This window comes from Planococcus citri, chromosome 3 (assembly GCF_950023065.1).
Source record: "Planococcus citri chromosome 3, ihPlaCitr1.1, whole genome shotgun sequence".
Taxonomy (NCBI): domain Eukaryota; kingdom Metazoa; phylum Arthropoda; class Insecta; order Hemiptera; family Pseudococcidae; genus Planococcus; species Planococcus citri.
The window spans coordinates 78,082,199-78,108,602 of NC_088679.1; the positions used below are offsets into that span (position 1 = coordinate 78,082,199).

Consider the following 26,404-nt stretch of genomic DNA (forward strand, 5'->3'; position numbering starts at 1 on the left):
AATTGTGAATTTTAAGACATTCCAATAGATGATTTTTTTCAAAAAAGTTGAGAAAAAAATTTAAAAATTTCCGGCGCGTGCGGGGATTAATCCCAGGTTCCTGCAATGTGCAGCCGCTTAACTCACTCAGCCACCTCGCAGCTTAATAGTTTAGAGGTTATTTTTGCATAAATGTTATCAATTTTTGGACTTGGAAAAATTTTTACTCACTGGTGCATTTTAGAAAATACTTGGTGGCTAGATTGCTTCTGTTTAGCATGCAAAAATGTACATTTTTAACGCGATAATGCACACAATGTGCACACTTTTACACTGGTCCAAAATCACGCACTGTTATGCATGCTTTTCAGCATAATTTTGTCAATAGGGTTAATTTTGGCCAGAAAGTGAAGACAAAAAGACAAAAATACAAAGAGACAAAGAGATAAAAAGACTAAAAGACGAAAAGATGAAGAGATGAAAAGACAAAGAGACTAAAAGACATCATCATCATCATCATCATCATCATCATCATCATTGAACTTTGACCCGCTAAGCTGTTCAGGCCGTCTGGGAAAATGTAGAAGAATTGCTCGCCAATGTATCATCAAGTCTTTTCTTCAGTCTTCCTCTGCTCCTCCTGCCAGTTGGAGTGTATTCTTTGACTTTTTGAGGGGATCATTTCATCAGGCATTCTGTAGTGATCTTCAGCCTGTTTTGTTTCTTCCATAGCGTGGGCTTTTTTGCCTGCTGCCCAACAGGGTTCCCTGATTTTCCAGCCGGTTTCTTCTTATTTTTGTTTTCTCTAGCAATTGGGTTTTTTCGCTTCTATGGGGTTCCAGCCCAAGGAAGTATAGCTTGATGAGTGGGCTGCCCTCTGTACCTTCAAGCCGACTTTCCCAAAGTTTGGTTATAGCGCCAAATTCTCACTTTTGTACAGGATTTGTGTCTAGCACTAGCAGTATTTATAACTCTTGAGTATTGAGGTTTGCAAGCTTTGCTGCTCTTCCTGTTGCTGCTTCAGGGATATTTTCCGATTGTTTTCTCCTCTCCCCTACTTCCTGAGATGGTTTGATGTTGTAGCCCATTCAGGTTGCAGCTTTGACGCTGGGCACACGCCAAGGTGTTGGGTTTGGTCTTAGTCGACATCTACATAAGCAGCAACTAGCAACCAGCAACTGGCAACTTGGCAACCAAATCAAAAAATTTTGATTTGGTTGCTAGTTCCAGCCAATGACCGAGCAACTTCTTATCATTTTCGTTCCACTGACGCGAAACGAAGTTGCTAAGTTGCCGAGTTGCCGCTTATGTAGCAGTGCACTTAGCCTCATCCTCAGCTTCCAGCCTGCCAAAGATGAGTTACTGGCCTCTGCAATGTGGATGCTCCAAACCTCTCTTAAGGTTTGTCTTCTCTACTCCTGGGATTGGCAATTGTTAATTGTAGCATAGATTGTACTTACCCCAAGTTGGCCCAAGAGGCCGACTAAAAGATGAAAAGACAAAAAGACTGAAAGACGAAAAGACGAAACAACAAAGTGACAAAATGACAAAATGTCAAAACAATGAAAAGATGAAAAGACTAAAAGACAACAAGACAGAATGAATGAATGAATGAATGGATGGATGGATGAATAGAAAAATAATATACCTAAAGTAGAATTTTAGTATTCAGTTCAGTATTTAGGTTGGTTCATGTGTTCAGGTTCAGTACAGATGAATGGATGAAAAAATAAATGAAAGAATGATTGAAAAAATGAATGAAAGTGTGAATGGAAGAATGAATGGATGACAGAAAGACCACAGGTCCTTACTTGGGTCTGAAAAAACTCAAAAAATCTGTTTTGAGACCCCATGAGTCAGCGGTAGAGATTTCAAATAAATTCGCTCAAACATTGGTACTCGTATTTAGGGTCGGTTTGGAGACGGGTTTGAGTGGAGCTACCTTAAAATTTTAGGGAGAGTGTAGACAACAGTGAAAAATATCAAAAAAATTAAACTAAGGACCAATCAATATGGAATCAAAAGAAAATAGGTTAAAATTTCACAAGAAATTGAAATGTTTTGACAGAATGTTTATTGAGGGTCATTCCATCTTAAATCAGTCACGTTTTGACTCGAGGTTCCCCGATTTTGAACTATTTTTTTTTTAGAGGTTCTCTATATGAGGGAAATTGGAGAAAATGTGATCATTGACCCCATAACCCTTAAGGAACGGGGGGGAAGGGTTGTTTTGTGGTACATACCTACAGGTACCATGATGTGATAAATTTTTAACGAAATATGCTGACCAGGGAGGGGACGTTGGAGAAGCCAAATCGAAAAAAACAAGTTGATATTCGTATTCAGCTATGTCAAAACCCCAACAAACCATATTATATCACAAGATTTTTTCAATTTTCAGTAAATGAAGAGGGTATCAGGGGGTGTTAGGAGGGATCGGATCCAAAAAATGAGTTGATATTCGTATTCAGCGATATCGAAAACCTAATAAACCATATGTCATACGATTGTTTCCATTTTCAGGTAGGGGGTGTCAGTGGGAGGCGTTGGAGGGGATGAATCCAAAAAAATAAGTCGATATTCGTATTCAGCGATATCGAAAACCTACTAAACCATGCGTCACACATTTTTTCCTATTTTCATGAAATTGGGAGAGGTGGTCAGTGGAGGGGAGGGGGGGCATTAGAGTGGTCAAATCTAAAAAAAATAGTTCATATTCGTATTCAGCGCATTCAAAAACCTATGAAACGATATGTCACACGATATTTGGTATTTTTTTTTACATTTTGACCAAAATTTTGGGGCCTCATACCCTCCATGCTTCTGCGAACCGCATCACGAAAAGTTCATAATGTGCAATCTGGACTACTTTGAAATTTCGAAATGATAGCCGCCGAATTTCGCGAACTTTTGATAGTAGAGCTTTAAAAAAAGCTCAACTTTGAACTACGTAATGAAATTTTTGGAAAATATTTTGGATCTGTACTTTCAATTATCTTTAATACGCTCCGAATATTTTTTTCCTTGTTGCATAAATCCCGAGGATTTGTACTCCAAAGTTTGGTATTGTAATGCAAAAATTTAAAGTACATTTCTACCAAAAAAAAAAAACAAATCTCGCTCTACCGGCCCTATGGGCTTTAGGGGGTCAACGATGACATTTTCACCGATTTTCCCAATGTATAAAACCTGTAAAAAAAATTGGGCAAAATCGGAAAACCTCGAATCAAAACGTGACTGATTTGACATGAAATGACCCTTGATCATGACAAAATTGGCCTATAAAGCTAAAACACTCAAATCTCAGTACCCATTTTATGTTGACTTGGAGGTAGTTTCAAGATGTCTTTGAGCCATCCAGCAACTTTTTGGAAATTCGCGACGTTGCCTGCGAGCAAAACCTCGGCAAAAATACACACACAAACTCATCACTGAACCGATGAAAGTTCGAAAGCTGTAAAATTATAAAAGCTCATTTTATCGACTCATATAGATAAAATTACATAATAAAAATTTCATTTACACAAGTGGATACAGTTAAATGAGTTTAAAAAGCTTTAAATAATTTTTCATAATCAATGATTGATATACTTAGATCTTACGAAGCTATCAAATCAAAGTTATCTTTGATGTATGAAATTTCATCAAACGAAACTGTTCTTTTCATTTATCATAGAACGTGTATAGGTTTAGGTACTAACTGAAGATACTTCTCCTCACAAAATGATGAACGGAGAGCTATTTGTTGTGGTGTTTTATTTGTATATTTGCGAGGCTACTGCTGTACCCATTAAAGGAACTTTTACCAAAAACCCGAAATGGGTTGAAGAAGTGAGTGTTTTGTTTTGGATAGGTAGATTTATTGTTTATGTGTATGTATATTGTAGAAATAGATATGACCTTTGGCACAAAATTTATATCTACTGACTGATCAGTGATCACTGAAAAAATCAACTCTGGTGATCGACTATATACAGGGTGCCCAGAAATATTGTGAACCCCTAAACTTTCGATGTGTACTCATAGCTGAGTGGTTAGAGCTTGTAGATAGGAATTGTAGGAACCCAGGTTCGAATCGCCATTATAGGTAGGTAGGTGACGGATCTTTCCTAGGAAATGATGGACTGGAAAAATTTTTCGGAGTGAGCACATGACGACGATGGTGCAGAAAAAAAATGAAATTTGAACCCTCCTTCCGCCTCATTTTAATTTTTGAAAATTGAGTTTTAAAATTTCATATCTTTTGCTGAATAAATTTTCATTTTATTTATTAGAATACTTTTTACTAATTACTAATAGTCATATACGAGTAGTAAAAATTACCTCCAGATAGATGAGTAATTTTTAATTTATCAACTAACTATTTTTACACAATTGGATCGTGTCATTTTTACTATTGGCATAGTAAAATTTACATATTAAAGTGGGATAATTTTTACTATACAATTACCTACAGTAAAAATTATTGTAATTTGAATAGTGAGAAATACTGAGTTTCGAAACAAATTTCAGCATATTGTTGAATGGGATCCGGTTAGTATGCAGAAATATTTAATAAGAATTACCCATACTTTTTTTTCGTTGACAATTTCTGAGCATTATTGTATCACAACATTTTACAATGATTGATTTACTAATCGTGCATTCTTTTAAACAGGCTGCACTTCGTCTTGGACAACATGAACCATTTTTAAAACTGCTATTAAAAGATGAAGGCTTACTGGATAAAGTAAAAACATTGATATTTGGAGTGCTCTATGAATTGGCAAAAGAGAAAGGTGAAAAAGAATCACTAACAAGAAAATACAATGCTGAAATTTCCACATTGAACACATCTTTGGTGAGAGTTACTTGTACATATTATTAATTTTATCATCAATAAGGTCAGAAAAATGAAATAGAACTATTAAAGAAGAAACATGAAACTGAAAGAAACCAACTAAAAGACAAAATTCTCGCAATGAACATCTCTTTGGTAAGATTTACCTAGCTATATGTATTATTTATTCTAATATCAAAACTATAAGTACCTACCTAAAAAAGAATAAATCATGAAAGTGACATGAATCATGTTCGCAGATGTTAGTGTACCCGTTCGCAAGATTACTATCATGCAACGAACGTCTTCGATATGGCATGGCGATATTTCCATTGCTGTATTCGAATGTAGAAGATATAAACCAGGAGTCAGCTGAACTACATCTAACAGTTAACAAGACGTGGACAAACAGGACGACGAATTTAACACACATCGTATCCAGAATTTCCAGCATAATTAAAAATGAATCGACTCTATCGGAATTTGAAAAGATCTGGGAAGCCCTGAAAAATTTGGACCTTACAAAGCATACTTACACCAACGGTACAGATCTTTCCTTACAACTTCTCAAGTTAAATGACTGTGTGGATGCTGACTCGGCATTTAAATCCTGTAAATCTGCAGACACATTTTGGAGAACACTCAGTGTCGAGTCTTTATCCGATCAGCAAACCAACTCACTCGCAGACATTACGAAGTTATCGCAAAAAAAATTAGTAGATCTTCTACCACCATACTTTGGAGACAGGTTTCATAAGTTACAAGTGAAGTTAGCAACAGATTATATGGAAATTGGAGGCGAACCAACACGACTGAAGCAACCATCCCTGGAACTGGAAAGATACGATGTATGTACTTGGATACTCCATATTGACTATGAACCGCAAATCGCCAATGTTTCGATGCAGATGGAAGCAGAGTGGCCACATCTAACAAGAGCGCAAAGAATAGACCAATATTGTAAAGAGTTTGTACAACTGTACGCTCTTCTTTCCAAAGCAGTTCGTACGTTGCATAATGTTCCACTGGATCCATCACGTTTTCTATGGGAAAAGAAATGCTGGCCTGGAATAGAGGATTATGAAAAGTTCGTATCGCTGATTAGTAACAACGGAAACGACAGGATGGCATTTGTGGCGAGGACTGCAGTTTCCTTATGTACTGAAGTAAAGATGCCTCCGAAGAAAAGCGCTCACGATTAGTGCGATAGACAGTGGCGAAATTACAACTTAATGTTCTAGTTTTTCTTTGGTTCATTTTTGATATTCAATTGTTCAATTTACAATCCCAAGTTTTTACCCTTTCACTATAGTCGAGAAAATTAATAAAATAAGGACTTGACATTCTTCAATTGAGTTGTACAGAATATGAATTAGATCAACTTTTTGCCCAAATACCAAAACCTTATATTGTTGTAGGGGATATTAATGCCCACTCCAAAACTTGGGGATCAAGTACCTATCACAAATAATAGAGGTAATGTAATTGACAAATTTCTCCTGAAAAATGATACAGGGTGCCCAGAAATATTGGGCACCCCAAAGAAAGTTTTTCATTAAAAATATAGGTTGGCAACGTGAAATACATAGATACATATGATTGGTGGAATGTTATCTATCTCTTCAGTCCAACAACCAATCATGTGCTATCATTATTATTATTTACTGTGACCAACCAAAGTATTTTAGTAGAAAACTTTTTTAGGGGTGCTCGATATTTCTGGGCACCCTGTATGTACTTTCCTTCTGAATGAGTCAAAACACACTCACTTTAACATTTCTAATGGTACCTATTCAAACATTGATTAAGCTTTTTGTTCACCAAACATTCCCATCTTTTGAACTGGAACTCCCATGATGACCTTTATTATAGTGACCACTTTCCAATTAGCATCAACATCCCTCTTCAAAAGTTCAAACTCAGAAACCCACCCATGAAAAATGTCCCAAGTGGATTCTAAACAAGGTAAACTGGTCACATTTCAACAAAAAAGTCCTCCCAATCGACTTACACCAGATGATCTGGACACTATAGTTCCATATTTCACAACTTCTATGTATTATCCAAGCAGCTGAAGAAACCATTCCAAATACTTCTACCAAAGTTCCCAAAAAATCTGTCCCATGCTGGTGTCATGAACTAAAAATTGCAATACAAGATAGAAAAAGATTATTAAAAAAGTACCAAAAAAATTGCACTCTTGATAACCTTGTTGATTTTAAGAAAAAAGGAACTATTGCTCGCCAAATCAACTTATCTAAACAAAGAGAAAGTTGGAGTAATTTCATGTTGAGCATCACCCAAAGCACATCTACAAAAGAAATGTAGAAAAAAGTTCAAATCCTTAAAGGAAGTGATAATGTATTTCTACTGAAATACCCTACTTACAATAGATGGCAACACTGAAATAAACTCAATATTTATGACATTGCAAACACCTTAGCTAGATCCTTTGCAAAAGCTTCTGCAACTGCCTCTTAAGCTCTGCTTTCCAAACACTAAAAACACAAATACAGTAGAATCCACCCCCTTAGACTTTTCATCTCAAAATCTAGAACCTCATATAACTCTTTTCTCTCTTGAAGAGCTAAATCATTGTCTAAACTACAACATTAAAGATTCATCCCCTGGACCAGATGAAATTCACCCTCACATGTTAAAGTACCTTTCAGACACTGGAAAAGAAGATTTACTTCAGTTATGTGACAAAATTTGGACTTCTGATTCCTTCCCAAAATTGTGGAAAACTGCAACAATCATTCCAATATTAAAACCTGATAAAACCCCAAATCTGGCATCTAGTTATCGCCCCATCTCCTTAACTTCAGTTCCTTGCAAAATACTCGAAAAAATGGTTATTAAACGTCTTAATTGGTACAGTGGAACCTCGATAACTCGAAATCCAAGGGGAATGGTCATTCATTCGGTTTATAGAGGTTTTCAAGATAATCAGTTTCGAGTTATGCAGGTAAGATTTTGAGAGTGTTCGAGTTATAGAGGTCTTACAAAATGAATGAATTGAGAGCAGGGGTGCTAACCGTAACCGCAAAAAACCGAAAACCGTAACCCAAACCCAAACAAGAACCTAATTTTCGCCATTTTCAAACCCTAACTGAAAACAAAAACCGAAATTTCATAGGTTTTTTAAAAACCGTAAAAAACCATAACAATAATAATGAAGCAGAGTGAGTGAAACCAAAACCTAAACCGATATAATTTATTTCGGTTTTTTTCGGTTTTCGGTTTGGGTTTTTTTAGTTTTTTCAATTTTTTGGGGGGAATTTTTTCACATTTTCGACTTTTGAGACTCGAAATCCAGGGAAATAGATAAATTTAATAAACCTATCAAATTGGGTCCTTCGTTGTTGACTTGTTGCTTTTTGGCCCTTTTGGGCTGTTGAATGCCAAAAGGGAAGAAAAGGCTCGGAAGAATAAAAGAATCATTTTGCCCACCTAAATTTGAGATTTGTTCAAAAAAATCGCTTTGTGTTTTGAGATTGAGAAATTTTTGAAGAAATTTTTAAAAAAATATGTAAAACCGAAAAAAACCGAAAACCGAAACCAAAACCGAAATTTTTGTAAATAAAACCGAAACCCAAACCAAAACTGAAATTTTGTATTTCAAAACCAAAATCGAAACAAAAACCGAAAAATGTCAACGAAAAAATTGGAGAGAAACCGGAACCTTAATAAAAATAATTAAGGTTAGCACCCCTGATTGAGAGATATGTAAGTGCATAAAAGATAGAAGTATGAATTGAAATATTCGAGTTATAGAGGTAAACGCCAGACAACGAACGACTTATAGAGGCTTTGACACTATTTTTGACAAAAGTTTAGCTTCGACTTACAACTGAGATAGGTAAGTGCATAAGTATGAATTGAAATATTCGAGTTATAGAGGTAAACGCCAGACAACGTACAACTTATAGAGGCTTTCTCACTATTTCGGAAAAATTTTGGCTTCGAGTTACAACTGGTTTGTCTAGTCAATTTCGACTTATCCGAGTAAAGTTAACATTGAGTGTTACGGAGATTTCAAGGGGAACGGAGGTTGGTTTGGCTAATAGAGGTTTTCGAGTTAAAGAGTTTCGAGTTATCGAGGTTCCACTGTATATTGATTCCTCAAACTCTCTTAGCATTTATCAAAGTGGTTTTAGAAAGAAATGATCTATGGTACCCTAGACCACCTCTTTAGTCTCCAAAAAGAAATTAGTTCGGCCTTCCAGAATAAAGAAAGTGTTCTTTCAGTCTTTTTTGATCTTGAAAAGGCATTTGATAAAGCCTGGCGTTATAAAATTCTCCAAAAATTACTTACCATTGGAATTAGAGGACATTTGGCCTACTTTATTCAGAATTTCTTAACAAACCGTATTTTTAGAGTGAGAGTTAACAATACATACTCAAAATTTTTTGAAATTGAAAATGGAGTCCCCCCAAGGTTCAGTTCTTAGCACAGTCTTATTTATACTTTTGATTGATGACATTTCCAATGTTGTTTCTAGACCCATTGCTCTGAGAATCTTTGCTGATGATATAAGCATTTCCTTTTGTTCAAATAATATTCAACTAGCTCTTCAAGTAATCCAACAAACCCTTGAAAAAATTGAATCATGGACAGATTCTAATGGTCTAACTTTCTCTGAGACAAAAACCCACTGTATACTTTTCACCAAAAAAATAAGATTCCTCCAGATCTCATTCTCAACTTCAAATGACACTCTTTAGAATTCAAAACCACTACTAAATTTCTTGGCTTAACTTTTGATAGAAAACTAAATTGGACTCCTCATTTTCTAAAAGTAAAATCAGATATCATGAAACGCCTAAATCTGTTGAAAATAATCAAAAACACCAAGTATAATCCATCTGGCAAACTCCTACTTCACTTGTATAAATCTCTAATTCGCAGTAAAATTGAGTATGGAAGCCCATGTTTTGCAAATATCTCAAATAAAACTTCTACGAAACAATTCAAAATTCAGCCCTAGGAATCTGTTCAGGAGCCCTCTATTCCTCTCCAATAGATAGCCTTTATTGTGAAGCAGCAGAATTATCCCCAGATTTTAGAAGAATTCTCATAACAAACAAATTCATCTCAAATGCATCCACCAACCCCTCCCATCCACTCCAAAACTCAATTAACCCACCCAACCCCCAACATTTTGATCATATAGAAGGACCCATTTCTAATTTCATCACAATGTTGAATCATCTTCAAATCAATCCTAAAACACTCATCCAACAACCAATATTATACCCCCTTGGCTCCTCAGGCCTCCTCAAGTCAACACACAACTTATTAACTACCCAAAAAATAGCCACTCTCCACTAGTAATAAAACAAAACTATCTTGAACTCTTATCATAATACAAAAAATTCAATCTCTGCTTTACAGATGGGTCAAAAATACCAACACTTCATTCAGGGTATGCCTACTCTATTAATGATAAAGTTTCAAATTTTAAAATCCATAACTGCTCTTCAATCTACACTGCCGAACTCACAGCTATTTCCCACTGCCTCTGTGATAATACATATATTCACTTATGAATCAGAAAATAAGTCTTTCTTAATTCATAGTGATTCCCTCAGCTCACTAACTGCTATCCAAAATCTATTTTCTGACCACCCCCTAATTCAACATATCCATAAAACTTTATTTGATTTACAAAATTCAAACTTCTCCATCCAGTTTATGTATTACCTAGCCATGTTGGAATCACAGGAAATGAAATTGTAGATAAAAATGCAAAATCCGCCTCTACTCATTCTCCTTTCACATTTATCACAGCTGACGACCTTAAATCTATCTCCACCCAAAACACACTTGAGAAATGGCAAAACTTTTGGTCCCTCCAAACATCAAACAAGCTCTTTCACCACCAAAAAACCACTCAGCCTTGGAAAAACCTATCTCAACTAAATAGACTTGAAGAAATCATTATAACCAGATTGAGAATTGGCCACACAAAAATCACCCACAATCACCTCTATGAAAAGATCCCAAAACCCACATGCCAGTTCTGCATGTCAGAACTTATATCTGTCCAAGACTCACTATTTCGCTGTCCCTCCTTACATCAGCACAGACTAATCCCTACAAATAGATGAAAGATCCCTATTCATACCAGACGACCCTTCCGAAATTAAAAAATTCTTAGACCTAATTAAAAAACTTGATCTTAACAACTCGATTTAAATCTCACACGACGGGTGTAATAATCAAGTAATTACAAACACCCCCCCCCCCCCAAAATGGAGTTGTCAATTTGGTAATCATTCTTTGAAACAATTTTTCGTTCGAGTCGACCAGGAAAAAAACACAAAAAATGAAGTAGTATTGTAAAAAATATCATAAGTTCATTCAATTTCCAGTTCTTCGCAGCATTTTTCAAACAAGAGTGAAAATCCTATTCAAAACAATTCCAAACAAACGAAAATCCGGACAAATTTCATAAAAATCCAGAACTATATATTTTATGCAAATTTCACTCGAAATAAATTTAATTTTGATATATTTAAACTCATTTATAATACAAAACAAAGAAATAAAAGTATATATAAGTTGCGTATATTACAAGGTTAAAATTTAAACAGGCAATCGATTACGTAGGTACCACGCCAGTGGCCCTGTTCCCTGTTCGTGTACCATTTTCCGAAGGTTTTCGTTATAGTTTTAAATTAATTAACAGCTTTTACCCACCAGCGTCGAATTAAGACTTTGATTCGTGCGCCTTTTTGTTATTTTAACGTAGCTTTTTTTCCCTGTCTGTTCTTTTTCCTGTTTATTTTCTCGCTTCCTTGTTTCAATTTTTACATTTCTCGGCTTCGCTACACGTCTACTGTACTCTACGTGCACCTTGCTAGCCGCAGATACAAACTGAAGCTTTACCGCATTAAGGAAGTACCTAGTTATCGATTTCGGACAATTTAATAGGTCAACACGAGGCACAATGTGAAACTGATAAAACTGGCTGCTGCGATTCCGTCTGGGTGCACTTTGAATGCAATAAATTTTCATGATAGCAGCGTATACTCTTGTAACGTGATTTATGATACGTTACGATGCGTTTTTATCCTAAGCCTTTGATTTCGCTCAAAAAAATATTGCTGGAGTTGAACGTATTACGTAATAATGGAGTGAAAAAATAAAAATGTACATTTTCACTCTATTAGCGATCTTCATCGTAGTATTTTCATGTTTCTTGATTTTTCCTAATTTTGTATCCCTTTTCTCGTCCCCCCCCCCGCAAAAAAAAGGAGAAAAATGTCCAGTAAATTTCTATTTCGATGCAAAAATACTAATCCTAAAAAATGACTCAACTATTCCATCTAAAAGTAGATATAACAAGAGTGATGATGAGTAAATCATCTAAAGCAGTTCAAACGACCACAACTGAAGTAAAACAAAATTCGAGTGTTACACTTTCATAAAAGGTAAGAAAACATTTGTCAAGTTGGTACACATTTTTAACTGAAATAAAAACTTTCGTCAAGTATTGCATTAGGTACTTATCTTCATAAAAGTAAACCTCCAATGATACTTATATACGTGGAATCTCGCCGTTGATAAGTAGCTTTGTGTCTCACTTATAGCCCTTTTGTAATCGTATTATCAAGTGGTATAGGCTGAGTGTTCATTCAACAAAAAACAACGTCGAGTTGATGGATTATTATCATACGAGTAGGCTATAACAATACACAGCCTTTCGAGCGTAAAAACCATTTGAATTGTTACCAGTCTTATCGTTAGTTAATCGTTTGTGATGTTTTGAATCAATTCGCGTGAAAGTATTGCTTCGAAATAAGGATCAAAGTACGATAAACACAGGGAGAGGCTCAATTTATTTTGTTGATTTATTTTTGAAATTCATGTGCAGGAAAAATTGCCTTTTTGAAACCTAGTTTTTCTATCACAGTTTTGTAGAAAAAAACATGGAAATTCGTACCATTGAGCATTGGCCCTTCTCATGGGTTCCCAAAATTTTAATTGCGAAAAATGTGCCATTTAATTTCAAGATGAACATTTTTATACAAAATATTGGAAGCTTATAAATAAATTTTAGAGTATTGCGAAATGCATTTCTAATGCAATTTTACGAAGTACAAATAATATATGATTTACAATAATGTGAGAGGGAATATTTACAATTCGACAATCCTCCCACGAAATCGGCACCTCGCACTGGTCTTTATTCATAGAAAGCCATCGTCGTTGTGTAAGTAAGTACGTTACGTACAAATAATGCATAATACATTTATGTTAAGAGAGTTACCGATACTAATTTTACAAAGCGACAATTATTCGATCATTTGTTTGGCATATGTTAGCATTTCCGATTGCCAATATTTTTTTTTGTCCGAGTAGACTTTATTTTTGGGAACTTCGATTAAAGTCGCAAATTACGTAAACGTAGGGTTTTGAAAAAAAAAAAAAAAATGGTGGGCGACAACGAACATGCACAATTTCGAGCGTCGAATTACGTATACATACGAATACACAAAGCTTGACCCAGCATGAGGCAGATGATCAGCCAAGGTGGGTCGAATTCGAAGAAAATATTTCGTATTTTACCTATGACGTATGAGGCGTTTTGTTTCCACTAATTTTCATTCATTGGTAGATATGTATGTACCTATAGAGTTCAAGTCGGATGTACTTTATTCTCAAGGGAATACCTATACTCAAGTACTCAAAATTCTTACCCGTTCACTCGATTATAGCAAGAGAAGTGCATTTTTGAAAAAAAAAAAAACAAGTTCAAAAAATTCATTTTTCAAATTTTATTGATTTTTTGGGTCTACTTTCGAAGGTGTTTGGAGAAAAAATCTACTATTTCAGTGATTTCCTGGAAGAAACAAGAGAATAAAACTGCCAAGTTACCTTTACCCAGCCAGAGAGAAATTTTTTTTCCTTCAAATTCAAATTTCATTTTCCCCCAATGATCTAAAGCTGCAGCATGATCCAAAACCAATGCTATGTATTACATTAGGTAAGTAGGTACTTACCCAAAAATGTTGACATCAAAAAAAAAAATTTCAGATTTTTTTATGGGGAAAACCACAATGTGCTTCCAGGTTTGGTTGGAGAAGGGGATGAGATTTTTACATAAGATAAAAAAAAGACCGACTTTTCAGAACTTGAAAAAATTTCGACAAATTCTTAATATTCTGCCAGACTTTAAAAACTTTGGAAAAATTTAGAGCAATTTGCAATATTTTAAGCTTACCTAGGTAAGTATACCTCATCTTAAAATATTTTGTATCAATTTTGAGAATTTGAAGAGAATTAAGTTGGTTCATACCTCATTTTTAAAACTTTTAAATTAAAAGTTTAGTAAAAAGCTGGTAATTTTGGTAAATTGCTGGTATTTTTTGATAAATTACTGGTAATTTCTTGATAAATTACTGGTAATTTCTTGATAAATTACTGGTAATTTCTTGATAAATTGCCTACTGGTAATTTCTTGATAAATTGCCTACTGGTAATTTCTTGATAAATTACCTACTGGTAATTTCTTGATAAATTACTGGTAATTTTTTGGTAAATTACTGGTAATTTTCTGATAAATTACTAGTAATTTTTCAATAAATTACTTACTGGTAAGTTTTTGATAAATTAATGGTAATTTTTTAATGAATTACTTACTGGTGATTTTTTGATAAATTACTGGTAATTTTTGGTAAATTTTTAATGGTAATTTTAGTAAATTCCGGCATTCCTGATGGTAACTTTGGTCAATACTTGATGGTAATTTTAGCAAATTCCTGATGGTACTTTTAGTAAATTCCTGATGGTAACTTTGGTAAATTCCTGATGGTAATTTTGGTAAATTCCTGGTGGTACCTTTGGTAAATTCCTGATGGAAATTTTGGTAAATTCCTGGTAGTCCAGGAGAATTAGGGTTCCATAGGGAATTTTGAGGTAGCAAGCTGAAAATTGGTATACTGGTCCTTTTTGATGCCCTGAGTAAGGATCTGAGGTGTCCGGGTGCGTCCGGTGTGAGCTTCCCCTTTTATTGTGGATCTTAGCCCCCCAATTTCGGTTTTTGAAGATTATTTCCTCGAATATTGCCCGGAGCTCAAAAATAGTTCAGTAATAAAAGAATCTGCATGAAATTTCCTTTCAGATGACCTATCGATCATTTTCGTAACCCGAAGGGGGGTGGACCTACAGCTATCCGAATAACGTGTTCTCTTGAAAAATGCTATAAATGCGAAGGGGGTTGGTTTTTAAACCAATTTTCGAGTCCGATGTAAGTATGAAAATCATGTTACACCCTTTACGGTGACATTCTGAGTAACCATGACCTCCCCTCCCCCCTCTCCCCAACATTGAGGTGATGCCCATGTCGAATACGAGTGTTAGGGAAAGGGGTTAAAGATATTGGGATTTCTATAAGCATCCATTGTAATGTGCACACATCCCTACTACATTGTACAGCGTAGTTTTCGAGCGCTCCCCCACATGTGGACCCCCTGACCCCCCTCCAATTCAATTTTTACCGTTTTCACCACAAATACCATGTCTTTTGGAAAAAATTTTCTCTGCAACTTTGAACAACGAAGAATTTTTTACATAACGAACATGACAGCTACCTCGCCCCTAGGACTGGAGGGGAGTAAACTTTTTTGGTAGGTATACCAAAAGTATATGTGAGAATGGCATTTTCGTAATCTTGAAGGTAGTTATACGATTTTGCTCGATTCTTATGAATGAATGGAATGCAGATATTTGGCAACAGATGCAAGGAAGTTAGAAGTGAACCATTCGCGACCCCCTATTGTGTGCATATCCATCCCTTACGAGCGAAAAAATTGTCTTTATTCCTTCATTTGTTTTGTTGAAGGAAAAATTTCATCTATCAAAAAACTTTTAAAAATACCATACCTCAAAGAAGAGATGGATAAATTTCATGACAGAAATGCAAAATTGGATGAAATTGTACAAGCTGGCGAAATTATCACTGTTGCATTGTAAGTATGGCGGAAAACAGAATGAAGACTTGAATGATTACAGATTCAAATGCTTTGCAAAATCCCTGAAAAAGCATGCAACTGTTTTGTCATCAATTCCACCAACAAAAGCTGCGCTAGAACAACACAGTAAGCGTGTCTACTTTGAGGTTCAAAACGCAATAAGTAACTCTTTAGATCCGAAATTTGGATGGTATACTACAGTAAATGGGTTAATGCCTATTTTGACGACCCTTCCTGCTGCACCTGACGACATTCCCCGAAATATATTCTGTTCTTGCACCAAAGGCTGTGGTAAGGCGTGCGGATGCCGGAAAAGTGGCCTCCTTTGTAACTTTGCATGTAGCAAATGTGAAGGCACCACTAGTACCAATAAGCGTGCAGAAACGAATTGGGAAGATGATGACAAATCTGATGAAATTGATGAACTGTACAATACCAAATTTAGTAATTTCAAAGAGGATACTTCAAATCACGAGAGCAGCGATGATTATGATTCTGATTTCTCCGATGATGAAAACAAAAGCGACTCCGATTACATTTATGACGATGATGACGACTCTGAATACAGTGAGGGTGAATACGACGATCAGGATGAGGATGACAGCAACAAAGATTATGTCGACAGTGATAATGCAACCTCTGAGTAAAGTAACTCTTCTAAGTAGGTACTTAAACACTTGTATCTGTATACCTATACTTTTTCCAATATTTTCTTTTTTTTTTCAATAAAATTAAATATAAATATCCGAGTATTTATTCAAATTGTAGGTTCAACCCCACCACCTCCCTTCCCCTCCACTCCTAGGGGCGAGGTAGCTGTCATGTTCGTTATGTAAAAAATTCTTCGTTGTTCAAAGTTGCAGAGAAACAATTTTCCAAAAGACATGGTATTTGTGGTGAAAACGGTAAAAATTGAATTGTAGGGGGGTCAGGGGGTCCACATGTGGGGGAGCGCTCGAAAACTACGCTGTACAATTTAGTAGGGATGTGTGCACATTACAATGGATGCTTATAGAAATCTCAATATCTTTAACCCCTTTCCCTAACACTCGTATTCGACATGGGCATCACCTCAATGTTGGGGAGAGGGGGGAGGGGAGGTCATGGTTACTCAGAATGTCACCGTAAAGGGTGTAACATGATTTTCATACTTACATCGGACTCGAAAATTGGTTTAAAAACCAACCCCCTTCGCATTTATAGCATTTTTCAAGAGAACACGTTATTCGGATAGCTGTAGGTCCACCCCCCTTCGGGTTACGAAAATGATCGATAGGTCATCTGAAAGGAAATTTCATGCAGATTCTTTTATTACTGAACTATTTTTGAGCTCCGGGCAATATTCGAGGAAATAATCTTCAAAAACCGAAATTGGGGGGCTAAGATCCACAATAAAAGGGGAAGCTCACACCGGACGCACCCGGACACCTCAGATCCTTACTCAGGGCATCAAAAAGGACCAGTATACCAATTTTCAGCTTGCTACCTCAAAATTCCCTATGACCCCCATTTTTGAGCTAATTCTCCTGGACTATGGTGGTAATTTTGGTAAATTCCTGGTGGTAATTTTGGTAAATTCCCGGTGGTAATTTTGGTAAATTCCTGGTGGTAATTTTGGTAAATTCCTGGTGGTAATTTTGGTAAATTCCTGGTGGTAATTTTGGTAAATTCTGATGGTAATTTAGGTCAATTCTTTACGGTAATTTGGGTAAATTCCTGATGGTAATTTAGGTCAATTCTTTGCGGTAATTTGGGTAAATTTCTGATGGTAATTTGGGTAAATTCCTGATGGTAATTTAGGTTAATTCTTTACGGTAATTTGGGTAAATTCCCGATGGTAATTTTGGTAAATTTCTAGTGGTAATTTTGGTAAATTCCTGATGGTAATTTTGATTGAGTTCCTGATGGTAATTTTGGTAGATGTGTGATTGACAAAAATCTGGTGTTTCTGGTAAGTTGAGGATCATTATAATATGTACCTATGGTTATATTTTGCTGATGATTTTGATAAATTGTTGGTAACTCAAGTAATTGACTGAAAATTTTGATGAATTGCTGTTAAATTTGGTAAATTGTTGGCAATTTTGGTAAGCTTTTGAAAATTTTGGTAAATTTTTGGAGAATTTGGCGAATTTCCGGAAATTTTGCCAAATTCTTGGTTGGTATAAGTACAATAATAATGGCAATTTTAGCTATAATTGACTATGGTAGTAATTCTGACAAAATTCTGGTAATTTTTGTAATTTACTGATAATTTTAATAAACTGCCGGTAATGATGGTAAAATACTTGTAATTTTGGTAACTTGAAGGTAACTGTGGTAATTTACTTGTAATTTTAATAAATTGCTGGTAATTTTGACAAACTATTTGGTACTCAACTTTAGTAATATATAGAGGTAATTTCAAAGAATTCCATGGTTGAGAAAATGATAACTCCTTCGGTAATTCAACAGTAATTTTACTTTTTTTACTGGTAATTTATATTTTCATAAACTGCTGATAATGATGAAAAATCCTTGGTAATTTTGGTAAATTGCAGGTAATTTTGGTAAGTTTGTGATAGGCAAAATTCTGATGCGTTTGGTAATTTGAAGGTATGAGTAAATCTGTTAAATTACTGGGAATTCTGGTAAATTACCGGGAATTCTGGTAAATTACCGGGAATTCTGGTAAATTACCGGGAATTCTGGTAAATAACAGGTAATTTTGGTAAATTACAGGTAATTTTAGTAAATTACAGGGATTGTGGTAAATTACTGGTAATTGTGGTAAATTACAAGTAATTTTGGTAAGTTACAGGTAAGTAATTTTGGTGGATTACAGTTAATTTTGGTAAATTACAGGAAAGTAATTTTGGTAAATTACAGGAAAGTAATTTTGGTAAATTACAGGAAAGTAATTTTGGTAAATTACAGGAAAGTAATTTTGGTAAATTACAGGAAAGTAATTTTGGTAAATTACAGGAAAGTAATTTTGGTAAATTACAGGAAAGTAATTTTGGTAAATTACAGGACAGTAATTCTGGTAAATTTAAGGTAATTTTGGAAAATTACAGGACAGTAATTTTGGTAAATTTCAGGTAATTTTGGTAAAGTACAGGTAATTTTGGTAAAGTACAGGTAATTTTGGTAAAGTACAGGTAATTTTGGTAAATTTCTGGTAATTTTGGTCAAGAACTAATTATTTTGGTTAATTACCTGTATAATTGATATGAGTTTGTTATTGATGAAAATTGAAATACTGGTGCTGTTGGTGATTTGAAGCCAATTTCGTTCATTTCCTGGTAATTTTGGTAAATTGGCCGTAGTACTGACAAATTTTTGGTAAATCTAATAATTTACTGGTAAGTTTAGATAAATTTTTGGTAATTTTGGTAAATTACAGGTAATTTTGGTAAATTACAGGTAATTTTGGTAAATTACAGGTAATCTTGGTAAATTACAGGTAATTTTGGTAAATTACAGGTAATCTTGGTAAATTACAGGTAATTTTGGTAAATTACAGGTAATTTTGGTAAATTACAGGTAATTTTGGTAAATTACAGGTAATTTTGGTAAATTACAGGTAATTTTGGTAAATTACAGGTAATGATGATAAATTACTGGTAATGTTGGCAAATTTTTCGTTGACAAAATATTGCTGTTGGTAATCTGTGAGTTTCTGCCGATAAATCACAGGATTTTCTGGTAAATTACTGGTAATTTCCGATAAATTTCTGATTGGGTAATTTACTAGTCGTTTTTTTTACATTTTAAGTAACACTGTAAGTGGCAGCCTTCAAGGAAAAATCAATAAAGTTCTAAAATTTAAGATTATGTACGTAAAAAAATTTCTGGAGAACCTATCAGCAGCAGATCATTATCAAGTTTGAAGCCAAAAACACATCAATGGTTCGGAGAACTTTCTTCGCAGCTCAGACTCGAGCTTTCCTTTTTATGTGGAAGCAACTTTGAATAAATTTCAATTTTTTTTACATTTTACATAAATTATAAATTTTCATTTTACGATGATGAAAAATATTCAAATATCACCTATCAGACTCTCAGCTCAGATCCAAAATACGACGTACCAACAAATTAAAGCAAATTGGGAAATATCAATAATTGAACCAACGAGAACCGAATTTCCACCAGACCAAATTATTCCAAATCTCGCGGACACAACTTCCACACTCCCCTCTCTCACACATTCATCTTAAAAACAAAAACAAACGAAGGAAAAAAAGGCTAAAAAAACGTCCACTCTTTAAAAAAAGCGCCAAGTTTTATTTGTATACGTAAGTAGATATATACCTAAAGATGCACTTAAGTTATCTGGCTGCGTTGCGTTTCATTTTGAAACCCCAACTTTGTTTATTTACGTTCCCCCAAGTAGGTAAGTGTATATGTACTTGTATAAGTATGATGGTAGCTGATGAACGCGTCACATTATATACCACACACATAGCAGTGATGATCTACATGAATATCGTATACGCATACTCTGCTTCTTCTAGTACACATTTTGTGGCAAGTAACTCAGTATACAGTGTGTACATTACAGGTACACAGCCAGCCATCACAGCAGAGCTATACTGCACGACTCTACGCTATTCACGTTATAATACAAAAGACACGCTACTTCATAGCGTGAACATAATATAGCGTGCGCTGCGGCACAATGCGGCACGCGATGTATTCCATCTACCTATCTACCTGGTACCTACCTACTTATTCGCGCGAAAATAAATACAATAAGTAGGCAAAACTACAACACAATTTTTTATTTATTATTTTTTTTTCAAAAAACCTGAAAAAATACAGCTTTAAAAAAAAGGCCAAAATTACACCTATCCATATTAATACGGTATACTTTTAACAATACAAAAGGTAGGCAAAGGCAGATTAATGTACGATACACCTAGACGCATTTTATTACCTACGTAAGTTATTAAATTGGCAGCAATAATATCGAGTAAGTATCTCTTACCTCACCATGGCGAACTCGCCAAAATAATCTGTCATAGCAAACATGACTAAGGTTTTTCCTTTTCCGCATATCACTAATTAGATTTAGATATTTATACTTGATTAAGTATAGAATGGTTCGAATTCGAGCCGACGACGAGTCAATGATCAAATTTTTATAGCCATTTTACGAAAATACTTATCGAAATGACGATGATGAGACGAGTATGTGAGAAATTTCGAAACCAAAATACGAGTAAAACAAAAAGAAGATGTAATCAAATTGGACGATGTATTGTATAAGCTTTTTAAAACCATCAGCCAAAGAAACCGGGAATAATGAAAGAAATAAGACACGAAGCAAAAAAATACAATCATATTCGAATACTGTTAACGTTTTTGCGCAAAAGCAATATTTATGTAAAAAAAAAAAAGAACGTCGACGGCGTCGGCCAAGAGAATCGCGAGTCGAGATTATACTAGGTAAGTACAATATAATGCAATATACAATACAATGTGAAAGCGCAGCAGCCTCATCGTCGTCGTCGGGGGTACAGAACAGAACGTATTTTTGCCTTTTTGTAATTTTTTTTTTTTGGTTGCCTTCAAAAAAGCCTCATCAAATATAAATTTTCTATATATGTATAAAGTACTAAAATGCGTTCAAACGAAACAAGTAACGCTGGAATACTGGTCCAGAATTGAGAACTAATTTTGCGATATCCGCAACGCCATCGCTAGTACGCCGCACCGGCTGTGACGTTTCGTCGTTACCACCAGACGCTATAGAGTCAGTTAAAATTTATCCTACATTTCGCATACATACTATACGTACGCTATACCACCCTCTACACACAGACGCAGCAAAAAGCCGCACATACCGTATAGTGCACAGCACCACTATTTTAAAGTACCACCTATGCCAACCCATGAACCCACCACCGCCAACACCAGCAGGCAGGCAGGCAGGCAGGCAGGCAGGCAGCCACCATCGTACATATACATACGTATAGTTAGAATGTGAACGTAGAATGTACCCGTCCAACCTCATCTCATCTATTCTCCTTTTACTTGAGTTAGGCTACACACGACACAGAATGCGTCTCATTGTTGGCTTTGGCTACGGCTACCTCACACCGTTACCAGTTGACGTTTTTAGCGCCAGCCAACCAGCCTTTTGAAACATTATTCAATAGTGACCTTTACTTTTAATCGAAATTTTCAATTCATATCTTGCCATCTTTTTCGCGACGACGAGGTGCTTTATTTACTTTTCTGGTGGACGACGGTGCCGGTTAGCCGGTGTTGGTGCCGGTTTTACTGACCCTAAATCGTAGATACTATAGGTAGGTAGGTAGGTAAAACGTGTAAACGAGTTGGTTAATTTAGCGTGAATTTACGTTTAGATTTCCCCCTCTCTTGTTCGCCTGGTCTATTGGAATTGGCTTTTTAATGAGAGATAATGCGGCAAATAAGATTGCTTATGTGGGCTATATTTACGCAGTGTTTGTGATTGTGGATTAGGGTGTACCTTGTTGTATGTATACATGATGGAATTTTTTTCTCGTTTTTTCCTGCTTTCGCCCCCCTAAAGTTGTTAGCTCGAGTGAGAAAATCACGTCATGAAATTTTCATACCTATCGGTGAAGAATAAGTGATTCCGATGAGCCCCCATTTTTCCAAAATAGAGGAAACGATACAAATATGGACCCCTCTAGCTTTTTGGCTTTCAAGGGTAGAAAAAATTATCAAATTTTTTTTTCGAATATACGATTTGAAAGGCCAAAGACTCCAGTATATTGTATAAAAAAATTTTTTTTTGTTGAAAACTCACGGAGAAATTTGAAATTTACAAAAGTGACATAAAGTGGTACAAATATGGACTCGGGTATAAATATGTACCCCCTCAAAAAATGAATAAAAATTTCAGAAAATTATACAAACATTTATTTAAAGATGTTTTTTGATGCTTTGGACTTGTCGTCTTTTCTCAGTATTCTAAAAACCATTGAATCAAAATTAGATGGAAAAAAAAATTTAGGGGTCCATATTTATACCCATGCAAAAAATTGGCCAAGTTGATGAAAAATGAAAAAATCATGGTCTCATTTTTGACACTTCGGACTTGTCTTCTTTGTAAATAACACTTTTCTCGACATTCTAAAAAATACTGAATCAAAATTAGGTAAAAAAATTTAGGGGTCCATATTTATACCCATGCAAAAAATCGGCGCAGTTTATGAAAAATGAAAAAAATTATGAAAATCAGTTGAAGTAAAGACAAATATGAAAGTATATTTTGAAAGTACTCATTGTGAGCTACTTACTTCGCTAATAATTTTTTTTCCAAACTTTATTTGAAGTTGATGAATTACCGAATGAAAAACTTGTAAAATTTTCCATTGGGAAGAAAATAATGTGCAAAAAAAAACGATTGCTGATGAGAGACACCCAAATATGCATGGATCCAAAATAAGTACTTGGATCATCTATACTACACTACTGGTATAATTTTTAGTACTCAGCATGATCGTAGCGCTAGTAGTTGTACACTAAACCATGGGAGGTCCATATTTGTACCTGGGTCCATAATTGTACCTTCTCCTCTATATATGAAAAAATCGAAGTATCAGACAAGATTTTTAAAATTGTAAACTTTCTAGTTCCATCACCTCAGTCTTGCCTCTATTTAGGTAAAATCAACTTCTATACCAATTTTAGCCCCCTATCACCATACACGACTGACCAGTGGATTTGAGGGGGGAGCTCTTATTATACCTACTACGGAAAAAATATTTCCTTAACGCCCTAAAGTTGTCTGGTCTCAAGAGAAAAATTTCTCCAACTATATAGTAGAAATAAGTTGAGCCAAAGCCCCCCTCACCTTCCCCCTCAGTTCTCAAAACATACAAGAAATCTCAAAAATTCTGTTAAATATTTATGACCTTTTTACCTGATAAAAAATGTGGAACGTGTCCCCTGCCTCATTTTTATGAAAAAAATGAATATTTTTAGGTTTTTGGTTTTTAATTTTAACGCTTGATTAGGGTCCACTTTCATCATAAAAGCACTATTTAATGTTTTCGATCACCCTAGCGTCCCTCCCCCTCACCTTTACGATGAAAAAGGTCTCTCCATAAGTCTCTAAAGGTAATTTTATCTGCTGAAAATTAATTTCATGTTACCTAGATTTTTCAATTTTTACATGTCAAGATTTATTGCTTGTAGGACAAAGGAATTCATTTCAGTAATCAGACACGTGTCGACCAGGAGGATTGGGGGGGGGTTCCTCACTTCTTGGGCAGAAAAATTTTGGAAAAATTTGGAAATTTTTGGAAAAACTTGGAATTGGAAAAAGTTGGTAAATTTCGGAAAAAATTGTATAAGTAAGTTGGAAAAATCAAAGAATTTTACCAAAAAACACTGATTTTTAATTCTTGAATTTGAATAAATTTTCAAAATCTCTCGTACTCGCTTCGCCCGGGGTCAGATCATTTTTCTTTTCCTTTCTCCGACCAAAGTTGCCGAGTAGAAAAGTAGTTGACTTCTCGCACTCCAAAAAAAGAAGATCTCTCCAATGCGTTCTAGTCAAAAACTGCCAGAAAGTCCCAACTTCTGCTGAAATATCAAAAAATGCCATATTTTTCGCCGAAAATTCGAAAACAATAATTTCCAATTCTTCCCATTTCAAAATTAGGTAATACGTCCTGAAGAAATGGAGAATTGTGAATTTTTGAGAGCTTTTGCTTTCGCATCGCTGGGGCCAGATTCTTTTCTTTTTTCCAGCCAAAGTTAGAGAGTAGAAAAATTGACTTCTCATATCAAAAATAATGTTCTATACTTACTTGAAATTTTCCAAAAAAAAATCTCTCCTACAACGCGTTTTGATCATTTGGAAGACCGGGGAAAAGTTTTTTGAAAATGAGCTTATTAAGAAAAATTCTATATCCATTTTTTTTTTTTGGTATCTAGTCACTTATGCAATATGTTTTTAACCTAGGTATGAGAAATTTTTTAAAAATTTCTAATAAAGACATTACTTTTTCATCATTTTTTATTTTCCTCTAAATTTGAAGGGCTCCATACAAAAGAGCCAACAGGATTTCAGGGGTCCAACGAAGGGTTTTCTTCGAAAAGGGGCTAATGTACATACAACAATTCTAATGTGGAAATGAGATATTTTCAAGAAATTTTCCCTGATTTTGATTTATTTCTCATTTTTTCTGATTTTTTTTCAGCGGGGGAGGGGGACTCCATACAGATGAGGACATCATTTCAGGGTCCAACGAAGGGTTTTTCTTGAAAAAGGGGTTATAAAGAACAGTTTTAATGTGAAAATGAGATATTTTCAAAATAATTTTCCTGATTCTGATTTATTCTGATTTTTTTTTGATTTTTTCAACTTGAAGGGGGGGGCTCCTTACCATAGGACCAAACTATGGTTTGAAGGCCCGGGAAGGGTGTTTTCTTGAAAAAGGGATTATTTAGAAAAATTCTGATGTCAAAACTAAAAATTTTCACAAATTGATTTTTTCATTTTTTTTTTTTTTTTTTAGTTTCTTTCAACTTGAAGGAGGGGAGTTATCGACCACTTTTTTGCATACAGGTGAAAAATTGAAAATAGGGAATTATTTTCTCACGCGAGGTAACAACTTGGGGGGAGGGGTGGAAAATTCCAACTTTGCGAAATAAGGTACCAACACCTTATTGTGTATTGTAATGAGCCTTTTTATTTTAGGTTAATAAGATTACAGGAATGATGAGTAAATTACTGGAACTTGGCAGAGATTTTTTTTAAAAACAGAATGAGTGCATTTTGAAAAAAAGGAGAGGGATTCTAACTTTTGTTAACCCCCCCTCCCCCTCCCCCACCCAAAAAAAAATCCATTCAAATTCATAAAATTATGTAGGTACCTGATTTCTTGAATTTTTTGTGACAAAAAGTACTGAAATTTTGGAATGAACTTAGAGTGGACCGAAAAAAAACCATATTATTCTGGATTTTGACGAAATTGAGTGGGGAGGCTTACATTGAATTGAAGACTACCCGTTTCTGAAAAATTTTGAGCTCTCTAGCTGTTCAAGAGGCTGTGCCAGGGGTCCTCAAAGTAGGTAATTTTTGAAAAATTCGTGGTTTTTACCGTTTTTTGCCACTTTTGGATAGTATAGTACGTATAACTTATGCAATCCCCCGGTCACTCCCCTCAAAAGTTTGCGATTTGAGTTTCTGAACTTCCCCGACCATTGAATTCAAAATTCAATACGACTTTTAGCTCTATACCGAGCGTTTGAAGATTGACGGTTCGCGAAAAATACTAAGTAGATATTTCCTATCATTTTTAATCATTAATAATTATTTTCGTGTAAAAAACCAACGCTAGATTCGTAGTCAGTGGGTCAAAATACCCCATTTACAACATTTTTTGCGATCGTTTTGATCAAATTTTCAAAATTCGTAGGTATGTATTTTTCCCTTTTACTTTGGTGAATGCAAAAAAAATCAGCAAAGAACAGTAAATTTGGACAGGTTATTTTTCCTAAAAAAAAAAACTGGTAAAAATACAATTTTTGACTGATATTACATATAAGCTTTCCAAATTAGGTTCTGTGGTTTTCGCAAATCATAGCTGTTCTGGAGTCTACTTGTATGTACAACAATCGAGATACTTAAATCTA

The 26,404-nt window shown here is 35.0% G+C and overlaps 2 protein-coding genes across 11 annotated transcripts in view; one reads left to right on the forward strand and one right to left on the reverse strand.

The window, feature by feature from the left end:
* shaker (Potassium voltage-gated channel protein Shaker) overlaps positions 1 to 26,404 on the reverse strand; it is a 113,869-nt gene that overhangs the window by 75,175 nt on the left and 12,290 nt on the right. For 2 of the 9 annotated variants that reach the window (XM_065355520.1, XM_065355519.1), the window contains exon 1: positions 20,751 to 21,387. The exons of the other annotated variants lie outside the window; for them this stretch is intronic. In XM_065355520.1, coding sequence (XP_065211592.1) covers positions 20,751 to 20,794 — 44 coding nt within the window. In that variant the 5' untranslated portion in view covers positions 20,795 to 21,387. Of the gene's footprint in view, positions 1 to 20,750; positions 21,388 to 26,404 lie in introns of those variants that run through there. 9 annotated transcript variants of the gene reach the window in all.
* LOC135839473 (uncharacterized) lies at positions 3,632 to 6,041 on the forward strand. Of its 2 annotated transcripts, XM_065355505.1 has the most exons (4): positions 3,632 to 3,810; positions 4,637 to 4,757; positions 4,863 to 4,954; positions 5,059 to 6,041. In XM_065355505.1, exons 1-4 carry the CDS (start codon positions 3,703 to 3,705, stop codon positions 5,998 to 6,000), a joined length of 1,263 nt encoding a protein of 420 aa, XP_065211577.1. In that variant the 5' UTR covers positions 3,632 to 3,702; the 3' UTR covers positions 6,001 to 6,041. The 2 variants fall into 2 exon arrangements, with proteins under 2 accessions (XP_065211577.1, XP_065211578.1); XM_065355506.1 differs by lacking the exon at positions 4,863 to 4,954 and having other exon boundaries at positions 3,633 to 3,810; positions 4,637 to 4,819.